The sequence below is a fragment of the Halichoeres trimaculatus genome, unplaced genomic scaffold (genome assembly GCF_033239565.1).
Source record: "Halichoeres trimaculatus isolate MK-OKI-2021-1 unplaced genomic scaffold, fHalTri1.1 fHalTri1_scaffold_3, whole genome shotgun sequence".
Lineage (NCBI taxonomy): Eukaryota > Metazoa > Chordata > Actinopteri > Labriformes > Labridae > Halichoeres > Halichoeres trimaculatus.
The window spans coordinates 23,241,605-23,265,161 of record NW_027437181.1 but is presented as its reverse complement, the minus strand read 5'-3'; the positions used below and the strand labels follow the sequence as shown (position 1 = coordinate 23,265,161).

General features: G+C 39.0%; 2 protein-coding genes across 2 annotated transcripts in view; one reads left to right on the top strand and one right to left on the bottom strand.

Annotated features, from left to right (window-relative positions):
* igdcc4 (immunoglobulin superfamily, DCC subclass, member 4) overlaps window positions 1–6,902 on the bottom strand; it is a 61,119-nt gene extending 54,217 nt beyond the window's left edge. The window contains exon 1 of the mRNA XM_074666446.1: window positions 6,328–6,902. Within this exon, the coding sequence (XP_074522547.1) occupies window positions 6,328–6,394 (67 nt within the window). The 5' untranslated portion in view covers window positions 6,395–6,902. The remainder of the gene's footprint in view (window positions 1–6,327) is intronic.
* A 6,990-nt stretch (window positions 6,903–13,892) lies between these two features.
* On the top strand, window positions 13,893–20,226 carry scamp5b (secretory carrier membrane protein 5b). The gene is made up of 7 exons (XM_074665682.1): window positions 13,893–14,058; window positions 14,481–14,538; window positions 14,616–14,735; window positions 16,064–16,220; window positions 17,629–17,730; window positions 18,616–18,733; window positions 19,092–20,226. Exons 2-7 carry the CDS (start codon window positions 14,532–14,534, stop codon window positions 19,269–19,271), a joined length of 684 nt encoding a protein of 227 aa, XP_074521783.1. The 5' UTR covers window positions 13,893–14,058; window positions 14,481–14,531; the 3' UTR covers window positions 19,272–20,226.
* Window positions 20,227–23,557: the final 3,331 nt, after the last annotated feature.

Sequence of the window (23,557 nt, the reverse complement as noted above, 5' to 3'; positions counted from 1 at the left end):
ATCTGGGCCACCAAAGATCTCAAGTCTGACAGCCTGTATTGGCTATTAAAGGAAATAAAAAAGAGTCCTTATCAATGAATTTGATAGAGTCCCCCCATTCATCTTACCAGGCCAAATGCAGTCAGTGCTCAAATGGAGGTCCATTTGTGGGCTGCGTTTATTTTTCTTTACTGAAATTCCTCTGTAGTTTTAAACTTTATGCTTTGGGGCAACAACTTGAAAAACAGAACAGCAAAGACATTTCAGATTTGAGGGAAAAAAAAAATCATTTTTTTTTTTTTTTTTTACAATATAACCTGATGTTTGTAACCCAATGCTCTCACTAGATCACAAATATCTTCCTCTGACATTGTGTGAGGCACAAAATGTAACCTCTTGTGCAACTATACATTTCCATGACATTTAAGCTAGAGGGTGGACTTTGCCCGAGAGGACCCTGGTGCAGTTTGTTGAATAAATGGTTTACTTAAAAAAAAGAGAGAGAGAGAGAAAGAAAACATTTCCCTCCCACCGCCATGCACAACATCGCACAGGGTCATTGCAGAAGCAGAGTTTCTGCACACAAAGTCTCCCAGGGTGTTAAGAAGAAATATTAACTAAGCATGAACCAAGAAGCTGATATGACCCTGTCTGACCAGAGAATATTGGAATATAGGAATAATGAATAATAATGAATACAGGAATAACTATGTTTCTATTTTTAGATTGAGCTTTAACTCTAATGACATGAGGAGTTGTAGAGTTGTTCATCAGTATCACAATAAATCATTCAGCTTCAACAGAAAGAGGAGGTGGTTTATCTCAAAGTAAGTTTAAATCAAGACTTGTAAATTTGGGGGAATCTTAAATGCAATTGACTCAAAGCTTTCAAAGGCAAGAGCAAAAAAAGTAAATAACCAAAGGCTGTGGACATGGAGACCTTCAAACTGAATGAAAGTAACAGTGGAATTTTTCTATTCAAACTGGGGAACAGTACAACCTTAAACACAATGTCACTTGTGTTTTTCATGTACTTTCAGTCAGATGGACACAAAGCCAGAGAAACAACGCACAAGCTGCTCCCTACAATCTTTATACTCTTTTTCTGTGTATGTACAAATAAACGTTATTAGTTTATTACTTTAACATTAGATCTAACGGGAAACATCCATACACATTTGAAAAGTAAAACGTTTTTAACTGATGTGAAGTTCAGACACTCAGGAACGTGATGCATCCCCTTCAGCAACACAGTGAAACTGTAAAACTGAAATTTAAAGGCGAGGTATGTGTGTACAAATGGGAAAAATGCTCCCATGCATCATGCATCATCCATCATGCCTGTAAGGCAAAGAAGTCTTTGTTGACCGAGATGCTTGTGTGATACATGATGTGAATAATCCACCATTTTTTCTATATAACTTATACTGTTGGGCTTTTGCAGCTCTTTTAAAAAAGGACAGGGCAGAGTACAGATTAGGAAACCCGTGGAGAGTTGGGGCATTTGTGTAGGTTTAAATTGAACCTGGGCAGCCAGCTCTGGGATGGGGTGTGACTTGACCTCTGAGCCAAAGTTGCACCCCTATCAGTACAATTTGGTTGGTGCTGACAAATCTGCACAAGCGCACTCTGAATAACTGTTATTCTTAAACAGTTTGCACTAAAAAAAACTCAAATGGTTAGTGAAAGCTGAGATGTTGCTCATTCAGCTAATATATGGTTACTACAGTAATTTTTTTCCACTTAGGCATTAAAGGAAGCCTGCAAATACACACAGAGTGCAGAGCAGATGGGTAAAAGGAAAGCACTGAAAATGGAGCTGAGTTTGTCCAAAAATGCCTCTAAGAAGATTATTCCAGGTTATAAAACCTCCACTGAGGTTTCCGCATGACTTTGAGATCAAAGGAGCATTGGATGGAGCTTTATGCGAACAATGGTAATCAGCTGGATTTTGGGATGAATGAAGCTCTCTCTATCTGTTTTTACTTGTATTTGTACAGTGATGTCTATATTGTGTGGTGACTTTTTTTGGAACAGTGTACCAAGTTTTATTTGTACAGTATGTTCATTATTTGATGTTCATAATATGCAGTGACCTTTATACTGTAAAGTACCATGCTGCTACTGCACTTTGTGTGTAAATGTGTGTCACGTACCACGTAACATGACGCATGTATGTTTTGTGCTATTTTAGAGCAGTGTACCAATACTTTTTTGTACTGTGGGTGCATGATTTGAGGCTTGCATTGTGTACTTACCTTTGTAGAGCAATATACCATGCCTTGTTTGTACTTAACAGTGTGTGCAACCAGCTGCATATTTTTTCTCCACTACTTTCAGTTTGTCTAATGATGAGGAGGAGCCATCCTCAACTTGCTTGTGTGCTAGGAGAGGAAGAAGGGGAGGCTGTGGGGATGTTGAAGGTTTTGGTGATGCTGTCAGACCCTTTTGAAAAAATAAATAAATAAATAAAAAAGAGACAAAAAAGACACAAAAGTTGTGTGTTTTATACTGTTCAAATTCTAAGTCTATCCTGCGAAATATGTTCAATTTAAGCATTTTCTCCTTCCCCAAACATCTGAGATCAAATTCCTGAATTGTTTTTCTTCATCTCAAACTGATTAACTCTTACATAACAACCATTAAACTGTAAATAACTTCCAGATATTGAAAGTTTTCAGAAAAACTGGCAAGAGCACTTACTCACGGAACATTCTCTGATCTTTATATAGTCAAAATGAGCAAAAAAGTCCAGGCAGACATTGTGAGGTTCCTGTTGTGTACTTTTTTTTATGTCCTATAGATGAGGGCTTCCTACCATTAGATGTGTCCAAAATTTAGAGAACTACATTCAGACACTAATTCTGAAGTCCGAAAGTGCCTAATTCCTTAAAAGTGAGGAAAGTTTCTGCACCTTTTTATATTTGCCGCAATGATTTGATAGTAATGGCAAGTGGATGCCAGATAAAACAACACAACCTTTAATTTAAAGTCTCTGTAGCAGTGTTGAAAAGCTCCAAAATCAATTTATTTTAGGTTTGTAAAAAAACTGGATCTTTAACAGAACCAGGTTAACCCGCATCCTTTTACTACTCCATTACGAGTTGATGTAACCTGTTAAGAACATTCATTCAAACTAGTTTAATACCAAACAGGACAAACTCTGGAAGGATGATTGTCTGTGACACACTCAGGCAGTGAAGTGCCAGAGCTCCCTCATGAAACTGTTGCTATGTTTACAGTTTTCATGTGCATATTAAAAGGCCAGAGGCTTCACAATAATCACATTCATTTGCCCATAAAGTCTTGCAGAAGAGCAAATGTTTGTTTCCATTATGTCCTTTAATAACCGCGCAGACTGTGAACACACAGACACTCAGGCACTTTGGTTACATCCATTTGCTTGTGATGTGTGAAGTGGAGCTGACATATTTTCATTTGATCTTTAGAATGGACAAAACAAGCTCTTTGTTTGTGGATGTAGCCATGGCCCTTGCCCTCAAATTCGCCCCAACCAGCGCCCGCCAATTCATCCCTGTCCCAGAATCACCCCCAGCCCCCACCCACCAGCCTCAGTTCCCACAACTAGGAAAACACCCACGACATTCACGCTTCACTTTCTAAACCCAACACAACGCACACTCATGGAAGCATCCACACACTGAGTCACCCTCAATCACTGTGTTATTAATGATCCCTGGGGTCATGTAGTAATAACACATGATATATACTAATCTGTTCTTCTGATCATAAAGCAAAAACGGTTCTGTGAGAGATTGTGAATATAAATGTAGCCTCTGCTCTGAAACACTTTATCTCTTCTATTTAAATAGATTTTTGTCTCTGATTTACTCAATGTTCTCTTAGCCATTTTATGAATGTGATATTTCATCAATTCAAAAGCTTTTTAGACAGCCACCAAATGTCAAAACTGTTTGCAACCAACTTCCGAGGATAAATCTCACACTGGAAAGAAATCAATTTCCTCCTCACTCTTATCGCAGACAACCTCCATCACAATGGCCATTTACCTGTGAGAGATTTCATCATGTGGATGTGATCGCCCCCAGTGTGGCACTCTCACTCCTGTCAGGAGGATCTCAAGGGGAGTAATTCCTTATTCTGTCTTTGCTGGAGTCCGCAGGGCACGGTAATCTTATTCTATATAAATTGTATCCTCTGACCTTCTCCCACTATATCAGATTGAAGTCGAGAAGGCATACCTCTCGTGCCTTCTTTCTAAGGCTCTTCTATGCATAATTGAACAGTGAATAATGGAACTTATATGATAAAATTATAGTATATCTCAAATGAAAGGTTGTGGTCTACCTGGATGTGCTGAAGTACTTCAGAGTTTCTGATATATTCATTCCCTCACACTTGACTTTTCTCTTCACAATCCTTTTGCACGATATTGCTTTTTTTTCCGCAACATGTATGTCATACCTGAGCTGGAGCAGCAGCAATGCAACTATGTGCCAACAATATCCAGATAGAAGAGAGAGATGCAATACTGATGAGTGACACAAATGGCAGCAGTATGTCTTACTTGTGCTAAAGTTAGTGTACGCAGAAAGACGACACTCACAAGCATAATAATAGGACAACACTTCACTTAGCTCTGTGAAGACTTTTCAAAGAACATGGTTCAAGCATTACTGTTATATTCTTTAAATTATTAAATTATATCATATTATTTTTTTGTTTGTTTTTGTTGTTGTTTTTTGGGGGCCAGGTCAAGTTAATTTTAAGGTATCACCATCCCAATTAGGTATGACACCACAGAAAAGGACAAGAAACATGCAAAGTAGAAAGAGGAGGATGGCATGCTGCAAAGGGATGTGGTCAGGAGTTGAACCAGGGACCAATGAGACAGACCACAGCCTATGTCTACTTAAAAACACACATACAGCGCAGTATTCCAAACAATGCACACAAGTGTCTCTTTTGAAGGCCCACTGTTAATACACTGTTTTTTTAAATTATTGATCTAATAACAATTAAATATCATTCCAAATGATTGCTCAATAACTTTTAGAAGAATTCATGACTCAACCTGTGGCACAGTGTAGACATTAATCAGTTTAAAACGTTAACGTTTTAATGTAATTGTCAGTATGAACATTAAAACCACCTTTTGTAGATCTTCTTCACCTCCCAAACAAAAACATACACACTGAATCCAGTATTTGATGAAAGACTGAGAAATCTTAACCTGCAAGCGATGCACAATCAAACTTTTTTTTTTTTTTTAGGTACAGGCACCTTTCAAAAATGCCTATTTTTCGTCTGAAACAGGAAAGATTTTTGTGCTTAATGTCCATACAAAGGCTTTTGAAACAACTGCATTTTTTTACATCTTAACTGCAATTCCCTCCTTACAATTTGCTCTGGACTTCTATCTTTTCTTGGGAAAATGAAAATGAATAGGCAATCTTGTTAAGGGTCTTTAATTAAAAAAAAAATAGAGAAGTTTTGAGGACAGAAATGCTTGGCATGTCGTCATTGTTTTCCAGGCTCTGGAGACCATTTGACTGTATTACCTTTAGTATTCTGTACCGGTCTTTGTAATGTTAATCCTGTGGCCACTCTCTCACCCACTCATCGCTGCTGGTGTGGGCAGGCAGACTTCCCTCTCCAGCCAGCACGATTGCACTCTAAGGAGCCACCACAGTGTCTGCGGAAATACAACTATTTATGTTCATCTCTCACGATCAGCTTTGTCTCACACTCAACTGAACTTTTTGACGTGATTACACAGAAAGAGTACCCTTCAAATCACTCTCTGCTCAAAATCCTCCCGCTGAACTTCAGGAGAAAGTGACTGAATGCAGCGTCTGATGCAGCACATTATTCAAGAGGGAGAAAAGTTTTGATTATTTTAGTGGCAAAGCTTTCCAGATATTAAACTCCAAGGTCCCCTTTCAACACCGGGGCCAAGCCCACATGTCTGCATAATGAGCCCCTTCCTCTGTTCGATCCCTGCTCTGTTCAAAGCCCTGTGGCTGCTCTGGGGCTGCTCTGTGGCACCGCAGCTGCTCCTTGGGCAATGAGCTACAACTTCACCACGAGAAAAGCCTTCCAGCGCGTCCCAGGAGAGACACCCATGAAGTAACAATACACCCAACCTCATACGCACCGGGGAGGCCACATGAGGTGAGCACTAAATCCGGTGGGGACACTGCCCGAACCATGCAAGGTGCACATTCACTCAGCAGCTTCCCCTTGTCTTTTATCAAAGCCCACTTATATTCTGAGTAACTGCACTTCAGTGTAGCACGAGAAACCCGCGTCCTCACACATGAACACAACTAAAACACATGCAGGTGATTAAAGTGAGCGCGTTACCTTGCTTGGATGGACCACAAACCAGCAAAAGAAGACAGAACAGCCAAATTGTACTCTCCACCGCCATGTACAGCCTTTGATATCCAACAGTGGGGTAGCAGCGTTCGTCTATACAACCAGCTATATCGTTATAGCGACATGCATACGTTGGAATCCGCTATTGTCTCCGCCGGTGCGTAAAGGAGTCTTCGTGAATGTTTCAGGTCTCTTTGGTGAACAGTCACATTTGATATCCCTAACGAGAAGGTTGCATTAGTCGGGGGAGAGCCGTCGTGTCTCTCGGCGCTTCAACGCCATGTTGCGAACGAATGTTAAGTGTGTGTTGGCTGCTGGTCCACACCACACAGACACACACACATGCTAGCGCGCGCACGTTCACCAGACATTGGCTGGCTGGTTGGCTGCTCGTCGCTGGAGTCCTAAAAAGCTGTCGGTGCTTCCAACACACCCCTTCTTCCTCCTTTTTGTCCAACTCCACGCTTTCAAAAAATAGTTGGAGGATTCATTCAGGGCGGCTGCGCCGTTAAAACACTTGCAATATCAGATTTGTCCAAAAATGTTTAACCCCAGGCGCCCCTTTCTCTCTCTTTCCCCCTGTCTGTCTGGAATGATGAATTCGTTAGGGTAATGCTTCATTCTCCGCTAGATTAAAGCGAAGTATGCAGAATGGTCACGCTGGGCGGTTATCTGTAATGACTGCAAATGTGTTGCCCCGAATGAACCCAGTGTTGCAGACAGTGGTTATTTTTATGAGCTTAGATATTCTCTGTGCAGACATGACCATCCTGTCAACATACGGAACCCTAACACACTCATTCATAGACTTTCACGAGGACATCTTTGGCGTGTCGTTTGTGTGTGTGTGTGTGTGTGTGTGTGTGTGTGTGTGTGTGTGTGTGTGTGTGTGTGTGTGTGTGTGTGTGTGTGTGTGTGTGTAAGAAAGCATGCACCTTTGTTTTTGCACATGCACGAATATGCATGTAAGGCTGAAGAATGCCCGTGTCTAATAAAGCAGGTCTTGCTGGGAAAAAAAATGGAGAGTAGGAGAGGCACATGTGCTCCCTGTGCAAGAGCAGGCAGGGGAGGAGGAGGAGGAGGTGGTGGTGGTGGTAGAGACGAGGGGGTGGGTGGGGGTGTTGGTGGTGTGCATCCCAATCAATCAGCCGGCTCGCCTCCTGCACTGAGTGCTGAGGGACCCACTGACTTTTGCACATAGGCAGAGCCAGCTGGAGCCCAGCCTTCCTCGCGCAGACAAAGACTCGCCTCGTGCAGCACTCTCAGCATCACTGATATACCAGCAGCATCCCAGCTTTCACTAGCAAATACAGAGAGAGCGGTAGAGGCAAACACACAAAGGCTGTAACAAGTCAGATACAGATATACAGCAGTCTATATATACATCAAATCTGTGACCTGTTACACCGTAAAAACAGGATTTTTCTTTGAAGTTTCTAAATGGGATGCACACCATTTGATGTGGCATCCACTTAGACAAAAAAAGCCTTTTGGATGAAAAGAAAATACGGATCATTATAGTCATTTTGAACCTTATTATGAAAGGAACAATTGTACTTTTGAATACAGCTATCTTTGTAAATCTAAGCAACACGTCTAAGGATACCATAGGATATGTTCCCTTTAACACGTGAAAGAACATCATTAAACGATGATGGAGTTTCACTTACAATATAATATTTCTCCCAGCTTGATTTCTTATCGTGGTGCATTCATTTAATCCTGATCCATGATGGATCTGAGCTGATGAAATGAAATGGGATGGATGCATTTCCCAGGTGTCTGATTAAAGTGAATGTCTGGGCCATCAGCAAATGTGATTGCATTGGAAAACTAATAGCATTGCTGTGTCCTCTGTGATTGTGGTCAAGCTGTAATTTCCATGATACTCCCTTTTCCCCCTCCCGCTCCAGTGGAATAATGAACACAAACTACCAGCTGCTCGCAAATTGCTCTACAAAAGCATCATGATCTGAACACACAAGCCATCTGAAAGAATTAGCTACAGATGAATTTTGTCACATAATGTTGAATCTTCACTTTTTGCTGGAGTTTTCCGCCAATCAAACAATCAGCTTCCATTTATAGAGCAACAAAGCCTAAAAAGTAAGAAAAATAGGGAGCTATCTTCTTAAAAATCAAAAGAAGTGGTAAAATAATCTGAGAGAAAGAGACCCACAAGAGTTATCCTGCAGAGGGTATGACTCTGAGCACTGTACACTCTGAACTATGAAATCTAGATTACGAGTAACCCTTTGCCCTTTAAATGAAACCTATCTGACCATGCAGCAGCGGATGAAACCCTGTGAGCAATGTGTAGTAAGATTTGTTGCTCTTTCACTGAAGATCATATTCTCTCATCACTATGTTTTAAACAGCTTAGTACAAAACTATTGCTATGTGCTCTAACAAAAATGACATTTCTTTTCACTGTTAAAGTATGGAAGTTATGTAAGCCAAATATAAAGACAGAAGATTGCTGATGATAATATTTACACATTTGATGCTCTGCTGCAGTACCATTGTTGAATTTAAGCTGAACAGTAAGAGGTTTTTGTTCTAGTTTCTTGGTAGTGAAATAAGTCAGAGTTGCTGTTTTCTTTGATGATCATATTCAATTACATTTTTATCCAACAGACAATACCAGAATTGATTAATGAGGAGTTAAGCAACTTCTCTGTAGCCAAAAATGTCATACAATCTTAACTGTTGTATGAACTTAAGGTAACTGCATGAAAGAAGTTTCAACTCAATTCATCCACTTATAAGCTTTTTGAATATATTCTTAAATCAGCTAATCAAAATGTTTGCATGCGTATTGTAATAATACTTTAAATGATATAGAAATAAATTTACAAATTTATCTAATAAAATCTTCAGGGATACTCTGTGAGACTCTTTTGCCATCACATACTCAAGCCCCCACTCTGTGTCCTTGCGGCTTGATCGCTATGGCTCTTCTTTTCTTGAGCCACAGCCCCATAATGCATTTTATACTGTGACAGTGTTTGTTTGTCACAGATTTGATCAGATGACAAAGATCTTGATAAGAAGCTTTTGCAAAGGGAAGCACGGCTCCAACTTCTTTTCCTGGTTGGTTTCCTTTAGGAGGTTTCTGTCATAAAGTCTCTACAGGGTCCAGTTGTTCGTAAGGTTCTAATCTGGATAAGAATAACCCTTGTTTAGTACCAAAAATCAGGCAATTCAGAAAAATTTTACCTGAGTTTTTGGAGAGATACTTGATGGTAAATTGTTAAAAACAGTCTCTTGATGTAAGCTACCCTGTAAAAAGTGTTGCTTTGTGAGACGGATTTTATCTGACATTGTGTTCCTCTAAAGTAGCCTGAATCCTCTTCTGTATCTTCTTCTTTGCTGGGGTCTGAATATTTTTTTTTTCAGATTTTTTCCAATCAACTTTTGAACAACAAAGTAGATGATTAATCCAGATCAGAGCTAAACCTAGATTCTCTGATTTGACATAAATACTTTTGAACAACCAGATTTTAAGTATCTTATAGTTTAAGTCCTCCGAGGTGAATTTTTCTCCGAAGCACCTTAGATATACAGACAGCATCCTAACCTAATGTGGCCTAAGATTCAGCATAGGATGACGTGTTGGTACAGACACGCTTCCGCTGCTTACACCAACTCTGCAAATCAATGAAGGCAAGGGAAATCAGATGCAGCCCTCAGGGTGCTGCTGAACAAGGATCTTTTCGTTTTTTTTATGTCACAATGGGCTTATGCTCAGTAGGAAGGCCTCTACTTTGCTATTCTTTGCCACAATAGCTTGAAACTCATTCTGGTCCTCCTTCACTCCGTCAATCTGAGCAGTTTTCGCCTACAGTCTTAAACCAACTCTCTTGCGACAGATTATCTGCAAAGGCCATGATGGGAGGTTGGTGCTTAGTGGATTTCATCTTGGGCCTCTGCACTTGGGCTCAGAGCAGATTTTACGAGCATGCTCATGGCCAAGGAAAACAAATTTACTGAGATGATGCCCCCTGTGATTATCCCCACTCCAGTCTTGGCCTGCATGATGTTATTGCTAATAATGTAGTTATTATTCATTACCACCACCCTAAAAGAACACTTGCTGTATGCTTTTTGGTGCATATGTTATGTTAATATTCAATAAATAATTATTCCTTAAAGAATAAAAGCAAAGTTTTATGGCCTGTAGTTACTTTATGATTAAAAACATGTTAATTTCTCCAAGGAATAGTCTAATATCAATGCAAATCAATCATTTCAATATGAGTTTCATCATAAGCTTTTTAGTTACTTAAGAATTGCAGAATTCATGTGACAAAATGATGCATGTAGAGTTAGGAGGGAGCATTTCTGTTTAATATATATAACTGAAGGATAATTGTTACATGTTTTAATTAGATTCCTTTTGTTGTTGCTGTTTTCCATCTTACTTAAAGTTTGTCTATAATTAGGTGTTCTTTTTATGTAGCTTAGGAGATGGGAAAAAGCATGTTAGTGATAAAAAACAAACCCATCTGTTGCTGTCTACACTGCAGAGGTTGATCCTGCAGCTTGAGATTCAGGACTGAGTAATTAAGACATTAATGTGACTGTCAATCACTGGTACATAAGTTACAAAAAATGTTTATACTGATGCAGAACTTTTGAGGTAACTTCTTCAAATTCATGATAATTCAACGAACTAAGAAAGGCACACCTGATTTCTCACACATGGGGCTGTTATTTCTTTGTTTACAGTCCATGTGCAGTTTTAAAAGTGTATTTTTCTGGCAGTCGTCCAAGCAGTGACAGTAGTCGTAATGTGTTTTAAAATTTAAAAAGAAAAGTAATTTTTCATCCTGCCTTTTTTCTTCTGCGTGTGTTTTTCTCTTGTCTTCAAGTGTCACAGTCTTGAGTTTGTGTGGTTTGTGTGTTTGAATGCAGAGTACAGTAGGGTGGCTGTCTCTCATCTCTCTCAAGGTCAGAGACACAGAGCTACATCTGACAGCAGAGCATCTCCTGAATAGAAAAAGAAGTAACACACTTGGGCTAGTAGACAGATAGAGCAGCGCCCCCAGCTGGACTTTCTAGGAAGTGAGCAGACACAAGCATGCATCATTCATGTCAGTGCTCACAAAGGCAGCAGCGCTGATCTGAATGCTGAAAAATACCAGAGTACAAAGAAAGATGTTTTCTGCACACCTAGAGTAGAGTTAGGATTTTATGTATATTCCTGTCCCCTGTTTTCTTTATCCTACCTTTGTCTATATTATTTGAGAATCACCAAAACAGATATGATAATCTTATACCGGTGCCCTGTTTCCAGAGGGGTTCAGTCACCAACTGTGAACTGTTTAGTGAACAAACACTGTACGCTACGGTCCATGGTTCATGTTTGGATATGTAAATGAGGTTGGTATATGATTGCCTCGCCACAATGTTATTCCACCTCCTTCCGCTGGAGGGTCACCCTCCAAATGCTTGGTCTGGAGGAAAGCGTCTCCATAGAAACCACAACAACGGTGGCACATGAGCTCAGGGTTTGACTGGGCAAATGGAGGACAATGGCACAAGGGGTGCACTGGCACTGGGCCATGATGGAGAGCATCAAGCAGGGATATTGAGTGTTGAACAACAGACACTTACTTTTACCTCATTTAGAGCTCATTTAGACACCCAGAAATGGAGAGAAATAAATGTGCTTATGTATTCAGAAACAAGTGGGCTGGTGTGAGTATAAGAGTTGTGTGTGTGTGTGTGTGTGTGTGTGTGTGTGTGTGTGTGTGTGTGTGTGTGTGTGTGTGTGTGTGTGTGTGTGTGTGTGTGTGTGTGTTCCGGGTAATGATTTTAGACTCTGTATCAGATAATAATTTTACTGAAAAGATGCAATGTGAGTCATTTATGCTTTATTTGGACTTATATAGAGCAAAGACGGCTGTTTTTTTTTTTATCTAATGCAGACTTTCCCTCAGAAAAACATACACATATAGTCTGCCTGTGCTGTGCTGTGTAATGAATGTTGATGCAAAGATGTCAGCCCCATCCCTCATCCTTCATTTCCTCTCGTCTTCTCTCTGCTTTAGTTCTCCCAACAACACATTCTCATTATCTCACTATCTTACCCGATACTTAATATCCTGCCTTCTATCTGTTTCCCATCTAGGTCGATGACAAAGCACACAGCAAAGAAGACCCAGAAAAGACTCATTGTGTTGCATCAGTGCTGTCTCGGGAAAGCTTGTGGGAAAATCTGACTCTCTTATTCTAATCTTTGCAGAGTGTAACACTGTCAGTGAGCTGGAGAAGGAGGGAGAAGGTGGGCTGTGTTAATGCAGAGGAGGACCATTATGCATTGACAGAAGCAGCTCATGCCCTGATTACCTTTAAAAGTAGTTTCTGAATGAGATTATCACTTAAGATTGCAAGATGTGGGTAAAAGAAACTCATCTCAATGGCTTCCTTGTTTGACATAGAGAGGAGATAGGCACAAAAAAGATGGAGAGAGAAGACAGACAAAGAAGCAAGATTGCGAGACCACTTATCACCAACTCAGTCTATGCCACCATGGCTAAGAACAACCTGTCAGAAACATGTCTAGACTAAAACCCCTAATGAATATTAATGGAAAAAGGAGAGGGGAAGTTGATACACCCAGGAGTGACAGTGAGAGAAGTGAACGCAAACTCCTTATGCAATAATGTTATACTGTGGCCATTTCACACAGTTACAAAATCAGGAACCAAGTGTGTCTGCATTGAGACCTGTTGGCTTATACGTTATGATTGGACTTTTCCTCATGTATTGTAGTCCAGAATATAGAGTGTGTGAATCCCTTATGTTGAGGTATAACAACAGCTTCATTCTCTAAAATGCAGTACTGCTCAGCACCAAGAAATTATGTTCTATCTTGTAAATTGGATTGACAAAAATGCTTTACAGAATCAATGTCTGCAGTAAAACAGCTCCCTCTGCTGGAATACTGGAGTATCTGGAGCAGGAACAAGATTCCCGTTATAAGTGCTGGGCAATGGATTAAATATACAACATGCAAAATAAAATAAATAAATCCAATTATCTAAAAGCACAAAAACATAATAATAATAATAATAATAATAATAATAATAATAATAATAATAATAATAATAATAATAATAATAATAATCTAAAGAAGAAGAAGAAGAAGAAGAAGAAAAGATGGTGATTGTTAATGTCCAGAAAATAAGATAATAATTTGATATCTTTTTTTTTTCTTAATATTCCAGAGGATCCTGACCAGTGTAGCTGCAGCTGGTTTAAAAGTTAACAGAAAGACTTGGAAGTTTTACTCATTTTAACACTAAATTCAATTACTGACTTTTGATTTTTTTTATGTAATGATCACAATAATCCTGATAGTAGTTTGATACCACGCTGTGTACCTACTGCAAGTCAGTGTGTCAGGTTTCAGCACCATGGACAGAGAGCTAAACAGTGATTGGATCAACAATTCAACGTCAAGGATTAAAGTAATCTGCTGATTGGTCAGAGTGTAAGCGACAGCAGATTCAAGCACGCTGATTGGCCGGAGGTAAGGCTCTTTGGGATTTAGCGTGTGGCCATACTGGGCAGAAGTAAGTGATATATTAGTTCAAAAGTGTGTCTTATAAACATCGTCTGATTGATAACCCTCGATATCTGACACCACTTGAGGTTTACAAAGAAGGCGGCGGACTTTTATGGGAGAGGAGGCTGCTCTCTGAGGAGGTAAGCAGATTATGTCTTCCATGAAATCCGTAATACCAACGATGATTGCTAGTCCTCTGTCAAGATATCCCATTGACATCGCTGATAAACTGTATTGTTGACACGTGTTATTGTTTGTGTAGCTTGAGCACGTTTTCTGTAGTTTATGTGTGTCGAGTGTTACAAAAGTCGTCCGAGGCGATTTTCTGGTTGGATTGAGTGAAACCGGAAGATTTCAGTCTTAAAATTAGAGGCTGAGACTGGAGGGCTCACATTAAATCCCCCGACAGGACGTGTTAGCTTAGCTTGTAGCACTCATCGTTAAGAGGACATTAATGCTATGAAGCGTGTTATCTACACACCTGTGAAATGCTTAATATAAATCTTCATAGGCTTTGACAAGAAGTCAGCACAACTAACTCTTTGTTTTCCCTCCGTGTCAGGCTGAAGAGACTGAAGAAGGAAAGAAACAACTAGCTCTACACTGTCTCCACATGGCAGGTCAGTAATTATAGAGTCATTAACTGTGGGATAAGGTAGCCGGATGTGTCTAACTTTGATAAAATTATTTGTCATAGAGCCAAACTTCCCCCCGTTGCCTGGCTTCATTCCTCTGAAGCCCTGCTTCTACCAGGACTTTGAGGAGATCCCCGAACAGCACCGCAGCATGTGCAAGAAAATGTACCACCTTTGGATATGTGAGTGAAGTCATGTTGTTCAGTTGTGACAGCATGTTATCATTGCATCAAACTACTCTGTAATCTGTATCCTATGTTTTGCCCATGAAATAGACTGTTAATGCAGAGGCTACCTGACTTCTGTTTCAGAAAAAAAAGAACGTTCAGATTGGTTTGGCTGGTCCCATAAACTTTCTTCATCCCTCTGTAATTTACAACAGGAAGTGCACTGTAACAGAAGGGCAATGGTTTACAAGGGTCCCTTTGGTCCACAAAGATTTGGATTTTTTTTATTGGCTGTTATCCTGACTGGTTTATTTGCTAATGAGTCATAGCACTGACCAGATGGCCTTGGTTTGAGCGGAGCCGTTAACATTGAAATTGTGTTTAACAATTTTTGCCAGAAGCACTTTAATCAAAGTTTATTACTCCATAAACAAGCAGCACAATGATGCTTGTGATATTGCTCTGGTTGGAAGCTCCCTGCTCATCCATGAAGAGGAAAGGAACAAGAAACACCCCTATCTGCTGCGACATTTATACAGGTGCAATGGCCCTAACCTGGCAGTTAGAGAACAGCAATAAGCCAAATAACAGTTCGAAAACAAATCACACCAGGTTGCATTTGATTTTGGCCAAAAAGCAACTCCAGAAATGCCTTTGAAATCACGACCTCATTATATTTTTGCTTGCACAAGATGTTTCCATTTAAAAGTATTTGTTCTTAAAAAAAAAAAAACATGCTGTTTCCTCTCAGTTTATGATTGTGACAAGGGTTTTTTTCTACAGGTGTCTCCGTTTTACATAAACAATTACTATAAGCAGGTATTTGAATATTATTCAAACATATCTTTTTTCCTCTTGCAATTTCCTGCCGTTTGCTTGCCTTATAATTTGACATTTCCCTTCTACAGAGCTGTTTAATTTGTAATTATGTCTTTTCTATATATATTTTTTTTCATTTATGACAATCATTTGAAATAAAATTGTTATTTTTTTCTGTGTTTAAAACAGCTAACTGCGTTCCTCCGTGGCAGTCTTGTTTCAGCTTTGTTTGACCTTGTAATTTTTTTGAAGCACTTTGCACTTTTTTCTGTGGCATAAAGTTTGAAGCTGATTTCTTGGAGTTATTAGTAGAAGACCCGAGCAAAAACGTCTCTTGAACACAAAAGTGTTTAGGTCACTGCTTTTACATATTTCTGGTTAATTTAATGCTTGCTGCACTCATATCAACTTTTATTTAAACTCTACTGTGCATGTGCATGTGCATGTTTGCATTTATGTGTAGTAAAAAACAAACAGACATTTGTATCTGTTCATCTAAAATGCTTTTTTTTTGTGGTCTTAAGTGAACAGTGCTACCCTGGCTGTGAATCTCATCGGCTGCTTTGCGTGGATGTTTGGTGGAGGTGGTGTGACAAACTTTGGGCTGGCTATCATCTGGCTGCTCATGTTCACTCCCTGCTCCTATGTCTGTTGGTTCAGAGCCATCTACAAGGCCTTTAAGTAAGTCAAACGTGATATTCAAAATGACATTAAAGTGTGTTTTTGCTGGTGCACCACACCAACTGCTTTAACATTTACAAAAAGTATTAAATTAATGCAACATTTTGTATATATTGAGGACTTTAAAAGCAACTTTGGTTCATTTTCTCTGAACAGTTTTGGCTGAGCCTTAAATTACAAAAGTTAATAGATCACTGTTTAAATTAATAGACTTTAGAATTAGAATCAGATTAATGACTGACTGATACTGTTACTATGTGTAGTTCAAAGCAAATTTGGTTTCTTTTTTTAACTGATTGCATTTTTATAATATTTTGTGTATTAGACGGCTTTACCTGTGATTGCTCTCCATGGTACTGACTAAGAGTAGGGCTCTGACAGCCACAGCTTCCCATTTATTAAATAAAGGACAGAAAATCTGCCATTTTTTGCCAAATCATCCTCCAGTCCCATCCATATAACATGAGGCTAAGTGTTTCATAACTCTGTTTAACTTTTTTGAGTCGATTTTTATTCCAACAGACTAAAAAAAATAGCCAAACTCGGCTCATTTTGACAGGGCATCTTCCATTAACAAAAAAGTGACAAAATTTCACAATGATCCTTTCAGACCGATTTAAAAAAAACGTCCTTTGTTTTCAAAGATAAGTTTAGGGTGTTAAAAAAGTGGATGGGCATGGGGCATTTGGGCCCACCTATAACGCCCTTCCTTGCACTGAATTCCACACTCTGAACAGGTTATGTGAAAAGAAAAGCCAAAGAAAGAAACCCCAAAAACTTGCATTGGAGAACTTATTGGGTCATAATGTTTGCTAGTAGTCAAGTGTGCATGGTGGCTTTCAGCTAATACTACCACTGTTCTCTGAAAGTGTTAGACACTGAAAGCAGCTGCAGGAATAAATATTCTTGCTGGTCCCTTTAGAAGAAAGAGCACTCTAGACATCTTCTCCTTCAGCAAAAAGGCAAGGTATTTTTGAAATCTTGTGTCTTCAGTAAGTTTTTATAAGGAAAGAAGAAGGCCAATATTAATATACTTCCAAACTATTTGTTTATCCTCTTTGCTAGTAGTTACTGTATGATTCACCTGTCTTGCCAACGTATCAAAGCAGGGCAAGAGGTTAACAGCTCAAAATATTTCTTTGATAAGACCATTTATAGTTGAGTTGTCATCGGTACAGGAAGGCACATGTGAGGTGAGGTTAGTGTCACAGTTAATGGAATCATGTGATTGAGCAGATCCCTATAATTGGTTGTGTAAATGCCAAGACATTTTGATGCGTGGACTCCTAAACACCAGTACTGTATCCTTTAAAGCTAAACAAAGTTCTTGACTTGTTGGACTGTGTTGGCTGAAGTGCTTTAGATTTACAACTGAATCTGAAGCATTTAACCTTTTTTTTCTTTATAGGACCGACAGCTCCTTCAATTTCATGCAGTTCTTTTTTGTATTCATGGCTCAAGTCGGCATCAGCATCATTCAAAGCATCGGTATCCCTGGATGGGGTGTGTGGTAAGTCAGTATATTTCTTTAATTTGTTATTTGATAACATGAATATGACTAAAATGTACTAAATAAAAACAAAAACGAGTAGGGAATAGTCTTTTAAATTAAAATCTTGCAATTTTGCAAACCCTGATTTAGGGGATTCCTTTGTTGTTGAGATCCCGAAGGGTATAAAATATTTTATAAGGATTTGATTAAACTTTTACAAAAACAGCTTTAATGTTTATCATGTTTGAGGTAAAACCTGTTCTAATGTTCAATATATTCAAAAAGAAATTCCTGAAGTAAGTTAAAAAAAAAACGCAAGTGCCACCGCATTTAAATCGAGAGCTTTTGTGCAACCCAGTCACAGTCACTGCAAAAGTTCCCATTTTTAAGAGATACAGGTCGTTTGTTTAAATTTGCTCTGCAAAAGAAAAGCCACCAGCAAGAATCAGAAGTTGTTTTGTTAAGATGTCTTTGAATTAAACGCTTTGAGCTCAAGCACTGTCTGGTCAGAAAGTATTTTTTAAACACCTTGCTCTCTGCTTTCATTAACATGACAGTGATGGAACATCTGAAATTGCCCTCATATAACTTTAATGATCGCCCTGTTATTAGATTTTGAGAGGCCGTTAAAGAGACCCTCAAAATGTCACCAGTCTCAGGCTGATGATCAGGAATTAATATTATGACAGCCTCCATAAAGTTTATAAATGTCACCATGTGCAGCTGTATATCATCATGTATGAGCTGTAAAACTTTTAAACTTTAAAGAGCAGTGCTTCAGGATCAAACAGTATCACTAGTATTTACACTCCAGATGTTCAGTAGTAGTATCAATAATATGATGTGTTCAGCGTTTTAAATTTATATTTGACATGTTAAATTTAATTTCTTTGGTATTTTCAGTGGCTGGTTAGCAACCATCTCCTTCTTCAGCTACAACATTCTGATCGCTCTCATTATGCTGATCCCCACCATCATGTTTACTGCTGTGGCCTCACTGTCCTTCATCGCTCTCACCAGGGTAAGATTTTAGCTTCTATATTTCCAGAAAAAGCAATGAAGACAGAGAGGAAATCTGTGTATATACATTTTCATCGTTACCTATGAAAGATGCTGTGCCAACCCTCTGTGTTTAGAGAAACTTTCAGATTAACTAAGATAGTGTTACAGGTGTATGACTTTTTTCAATTAAATTCGATAAGAAAGAGACAATGTACCAAACTAATACAGTGCACTCATATAGCTCTAAGTCTGGACCTACAGTCTCTTTAACTTAACCCTGCTCAGGTGTCATAGAAAAATAATACAAAAATAAGATGCTGCTAAAGCCCAAAGTTCACCCTTTTCAGTAATAATTTAAGATGCCATCTTACCTGCAGATCCATAATTACTATCGTGGCAGTGGGGCCAGTATGTCCAAAGCTCAGGAAGAGTGGGCCACTGGAGCCTGGAAGAACCCGCACGTCCAGGCAGCGGCCCAGCAGGCGGCCATGGGCGCAGCTTCAGGGGCTATGCAGGAGCAGTACGCCAGCCCGCAATACAACGAAAACCAGATGTAGCCTCGACAACACGGAGGTGTCAGAGAAATGATGGGACAGCTATGCCAAAGTCAGAGAAACAGAGTCAGGAAGTTGTGACTTTTTCCCACAAAAAGTTTATGTTTAAGCTAAATTATTTAGTTTTTGAAAATGATCACTCAGCATTTTGGTTTTACATTTTAGTACAAGTCACAGATTTAGACAGTTAGTGTGATTTCAAGCAGTTTCATCATCAACTTAAAGCTGTGAACATCTGTGGGAAGCAGATTTTTGCCTTCCTCTGTTAAAGGGCATGAGATGTTTTCAAAGTATTTTATATCACTTAATGTGTTTGTCTGATTGAAAGGTTAAAATTAAACTAGTTCTGAATGTGTTTTTTCTGTAGTTGCTCAATGAGAGCCATGTATGTATTGTTTGTGTCTTCCTGTTAGTTTAAAGATTTGTAAAACTACAAATGACCTTTTTCATAACGTAGCATATATAAAAGCTGATACACAGATATATAATGTATTTATTAATTTTTACTAAAGCAGGTTACCAAAGATTGAATGTTAGAAATATATTTTGAATGATTAAACCAAATATGACCTCTTACATGTCTATGCAATAAAACATTAAATACTCTGTTAACAGAACACTGTTGTAATGTAGACAGGATGGCTGTATCGCAATGAGAAACAGTATTGTTACTAAAATTGGGCTAAGTTTGAAAAAAAAAATGGAAATGTTAATGTATTTGGAGTTATTAATGTGACAAACCCACTTGACCTCATGGAAGAATTAAATCTGTATTTTTTTCTTTGTAAATTCTGAAAAACAAGTAAATTATCTGACTTTTATGCTACATTCACCTCAATATTATAATGTGACCATTTTTGTACTGAATGTAAATTTAGTTTGTGCCCATTTAGAGGTCGAGTGTTGTGTGGGTATTTGACCACCAGGGGGTGCTGGCGGTTTTAGTTTGAAATAAAGGAGGTCCAACATGAACAGATTACCTTCATTCATCCTTCACAGATCATGCTCTGCACTTATGTCAGTCCCTTCTCTTTCCACCTTATCTGTCTTTTTTATTCTGTCCCTTTTTCTAAGTGTCACCCCTCCCCTCCCACCTTTTCACTCTCACTCCTCCCCAGAAAAACGCTCTGACTGAGAGCCACAGAGATCGAGGTAATCGCTACACACACACTCAAGATTGGGCTATTTTGTTTTTGTTCTCCTTCAGCAGTAACCTGTACTCACTGACACAGTTACGCACAGTCATTTTGAGTGGTTTCCTGTTATGCGGACCTGTTGGTTGTTGGGTTAAAAAGCCTGCACAAACACACTTCAAGGGCAGTCAAATGGCAAATTATTGCTCACTCTCTCCTCCAACCAAGGTGGAGTTTTAAAATAGTCATCAGAATTGCTCTTTGACCTGAAGTAACTGTACGGCTGGGAGGTGGAAATTTTGAAACATGGCATGAAATCACCTCTGCTTTAAGGGTTATCAGATAATTAATCAGCTTTTTATATAGAGGGTGCCAAAACTGGCAGATGATCACTTCATTCTCATATTTATTTGACTTCTGTCTGTGGATATCAAAGGTCTTGGATAATTTTAGCCACTTGGCAGATTCGCAGGTTTCATATCTGTACAAGAGTCAACAATTCACACCCCTCCCTGGCAAAATGAAACTTTGACACAGGCTGTCGAGTCTAATGTCCGTAGATTGCATAACCTTCACAATATCAATCTCATGAAGTTACTGAGTGGGATTACTTTGTATAAAGAGCCTCTTTGTTTGAATATTTTGTTATATTTGCTCCATTTGGTAAAGACGTTGCACTCAATCATTAAAATGTGTTTTTAAATTGTTTCCAAGACATTACACTCAGCAAATGGCACTGCAGCAACATTTAAACACTGCTAAAATGAGAAATTAAAAATAGAAGGCACAATCTTCGCCTTCAGGTGGTAGTATTGGTTCTCTGTGGCTGTAAAACAGTCACACAAACTGTCCACTGGGGGCACTACATAACTATTATTTTTTTCTCCCTAGGGGGACATTAATAAAGTCTGTACAAGTGCACTGCATATATGAGATAGTTAGGATGGTTAAAACTACTTTTCTGGGTAGGAACTGAATCTTTTTAAACTTGCAGGAGAGCCACAACCTTATTTTTCATCCTGGAGTCCTGTGAGTAGGTGACCATCATAGATTCCGATACAAAATAATGGATTTCTTTGTCCCCGCACAGTCTGCCTCTCCCCTATGTTGTGAGAGTGATGGAATTACTCTGTGGATAGGGCGATGAAATTATACAGTGATACAGATACCCAGAGGACCCACCAGCAGCTGCCAACAAACACTGTAATTGCCGTGCACATGGAAATCTCTTGTGACATGTGTTGACAGCAAAGACTTGTGCCTTCAGGTAAACAGGACAGGGTTGTCAGCCACAGAATACAGTCATTGATTCATAACAATTCAGGATCGCTTTCCCGGTGCTTTCCCCAGTAAAATTATATTCTGTCCACTTTAAAAGATGAGTGAAAAATATATTTAAATGCAACATTTTCAATCAGGTTAGAACAGCAAAATCACATCTGACCAAAACGTCGGCTGTGTCCTTACATGAGTTTACAGATGGCTGATGGCAGCTGCAGCCACTTTAAAACAACAGGGCCAAATTTTCACCTAGCCTGCTTTTCCCAAATAAGCTAAGACACACCAGAGTAACAACATTTATAGCTCATAGCTGTGTCCAGAGTGCTGCAGTGGCTTGTTTGTGACTCTCATTCTGGTAAAGGAAAAGGTGGAAAGCATTTTGAGGTAAAGGAAGAAAAACCTGTGAACTCTGTCTCGTTAGTAGAAAGCATTTTAGATAAAGGGTTTCTTAGTTTTGGGTAGTTTTTTGGCAAACATAGCAATTATTATCTAGTTAGCATCCAACAGCTGTTATGAGTCTTTCACAAAGACAAAGAAATATTAGTTTCAGCACACACAATCTGTAAACACAGCACTGTTGAGAAAAATAATTGCATATTCATACTGTATTTTCAGCAGATATGGAGCAAGATAAGCATTATTCTGTAGTTGTGTGTAAGGCCACCTGATGGATCTTACTCCACTGTCTCCTCTCCCATTTTTTCTCTTGGTGCAAAGTGCTTCAACATGTTTAATGGTTAGTAGCTAAATCGTCTTATCTGCTGTTTTGGTGCTTTAAGAGCCTTTCCAATGAAAACAGCTGTTTGATGTTTGTTAGTATGTTTGTAAAGTTGTCGGCTGTACAACTAAAACAATGGGCTTAATGATCTTATTTGTATATTATCACAAGATAGTAACCTAAATTTGGCATCTTCTGTGCATTTTGAGTACAACAATTGATGAGAGAAGCTTTAAAAAGAAAGTTACGTTAAGGTTGTATGAGGTGCTTGATAGTAAATATGTTACCCACAGGTGGTGTGAGTCAGCTTAACCTTTTAGAGAACAGATTCAGAAGCTAGGCTATCAGCTGCTGCATTCAGCTCTACCATGTGATTAAACCAATATTAAGGGAGTCCAACTCAAGCATTATTGTATGTGTAAGTGTACCCTCAATTACGAAAATTTTCCGTACTTTCACTTGCTTTCAGGAAGCCACTTTGTTTGACGTTGTCCTATAGATGCATTCCTAACTGATGAGCTGCTCTGGAATTTTGCCTCATGTATCATTATACTTTAAAATCTGATGACAGTCTGAGCTCGAGTGATAAATACTAATGCCAAGATACTTTTTGAAATGTACACATACTATGTGCACCATGGGTTTTGTCATGCAATATCAAAAACACTGACAGCCAGTACTGTTGGCCTAGCAGTCTAAACCTGCATTCTGCGTACAGAGTGTAAAGCCCTTTTCATAGTAGTTAAACTTTCACCATGACCATTCGCTACATTTCTTCCCCCACTCTTTATTCCCCGTATTTTCTGTGTCTCTCTGGCTGTCCTCTTTAACAAAGGAGGAAATGTCCCCCAAAAAATATTCCCAATGAAAAAATAGAAATATTTTAAGACTTTAGACAAATACTGAACAGTGGCGTTCAGTATGACAGGAAACTCAAGATGGGGAGTGATGTAGATTGTGGCTGTTATGTGAGAACCTCTGATTCAGATATGTCCTGGAATACTGCTTTGAATATAGTACATTACAGGGACTGTGAGGAGTGATCTTGAAAAAAAATGATCTTCCAGATACATGCCTGACTGTAAACCACACTTTAAAATAACATTATCAGCACCAATATAGGTGAAATGCTACTTCATAGCTTCCCAATCTGGTGG

Excerpts from the sequence above, each read along its gene's own strand:
- scamp5b (XM_074665682.1), top strand. Across the intron at positions 16,221-17,628 it reads GCCATCTACAAGGCCTTTAA|GACCGACAGCTCCTTCAATT; the intron begins GTAAGTCAAACG and ends TTTTCTTTATAG. Across the intron at positions 18,734-19,091 it reads CCTTCATCGCTCTCACCAGG|ATCCATAATTACTATCGTGG; the intron begins GTAAGATTTTAG and ends TCTTACCTGCAG.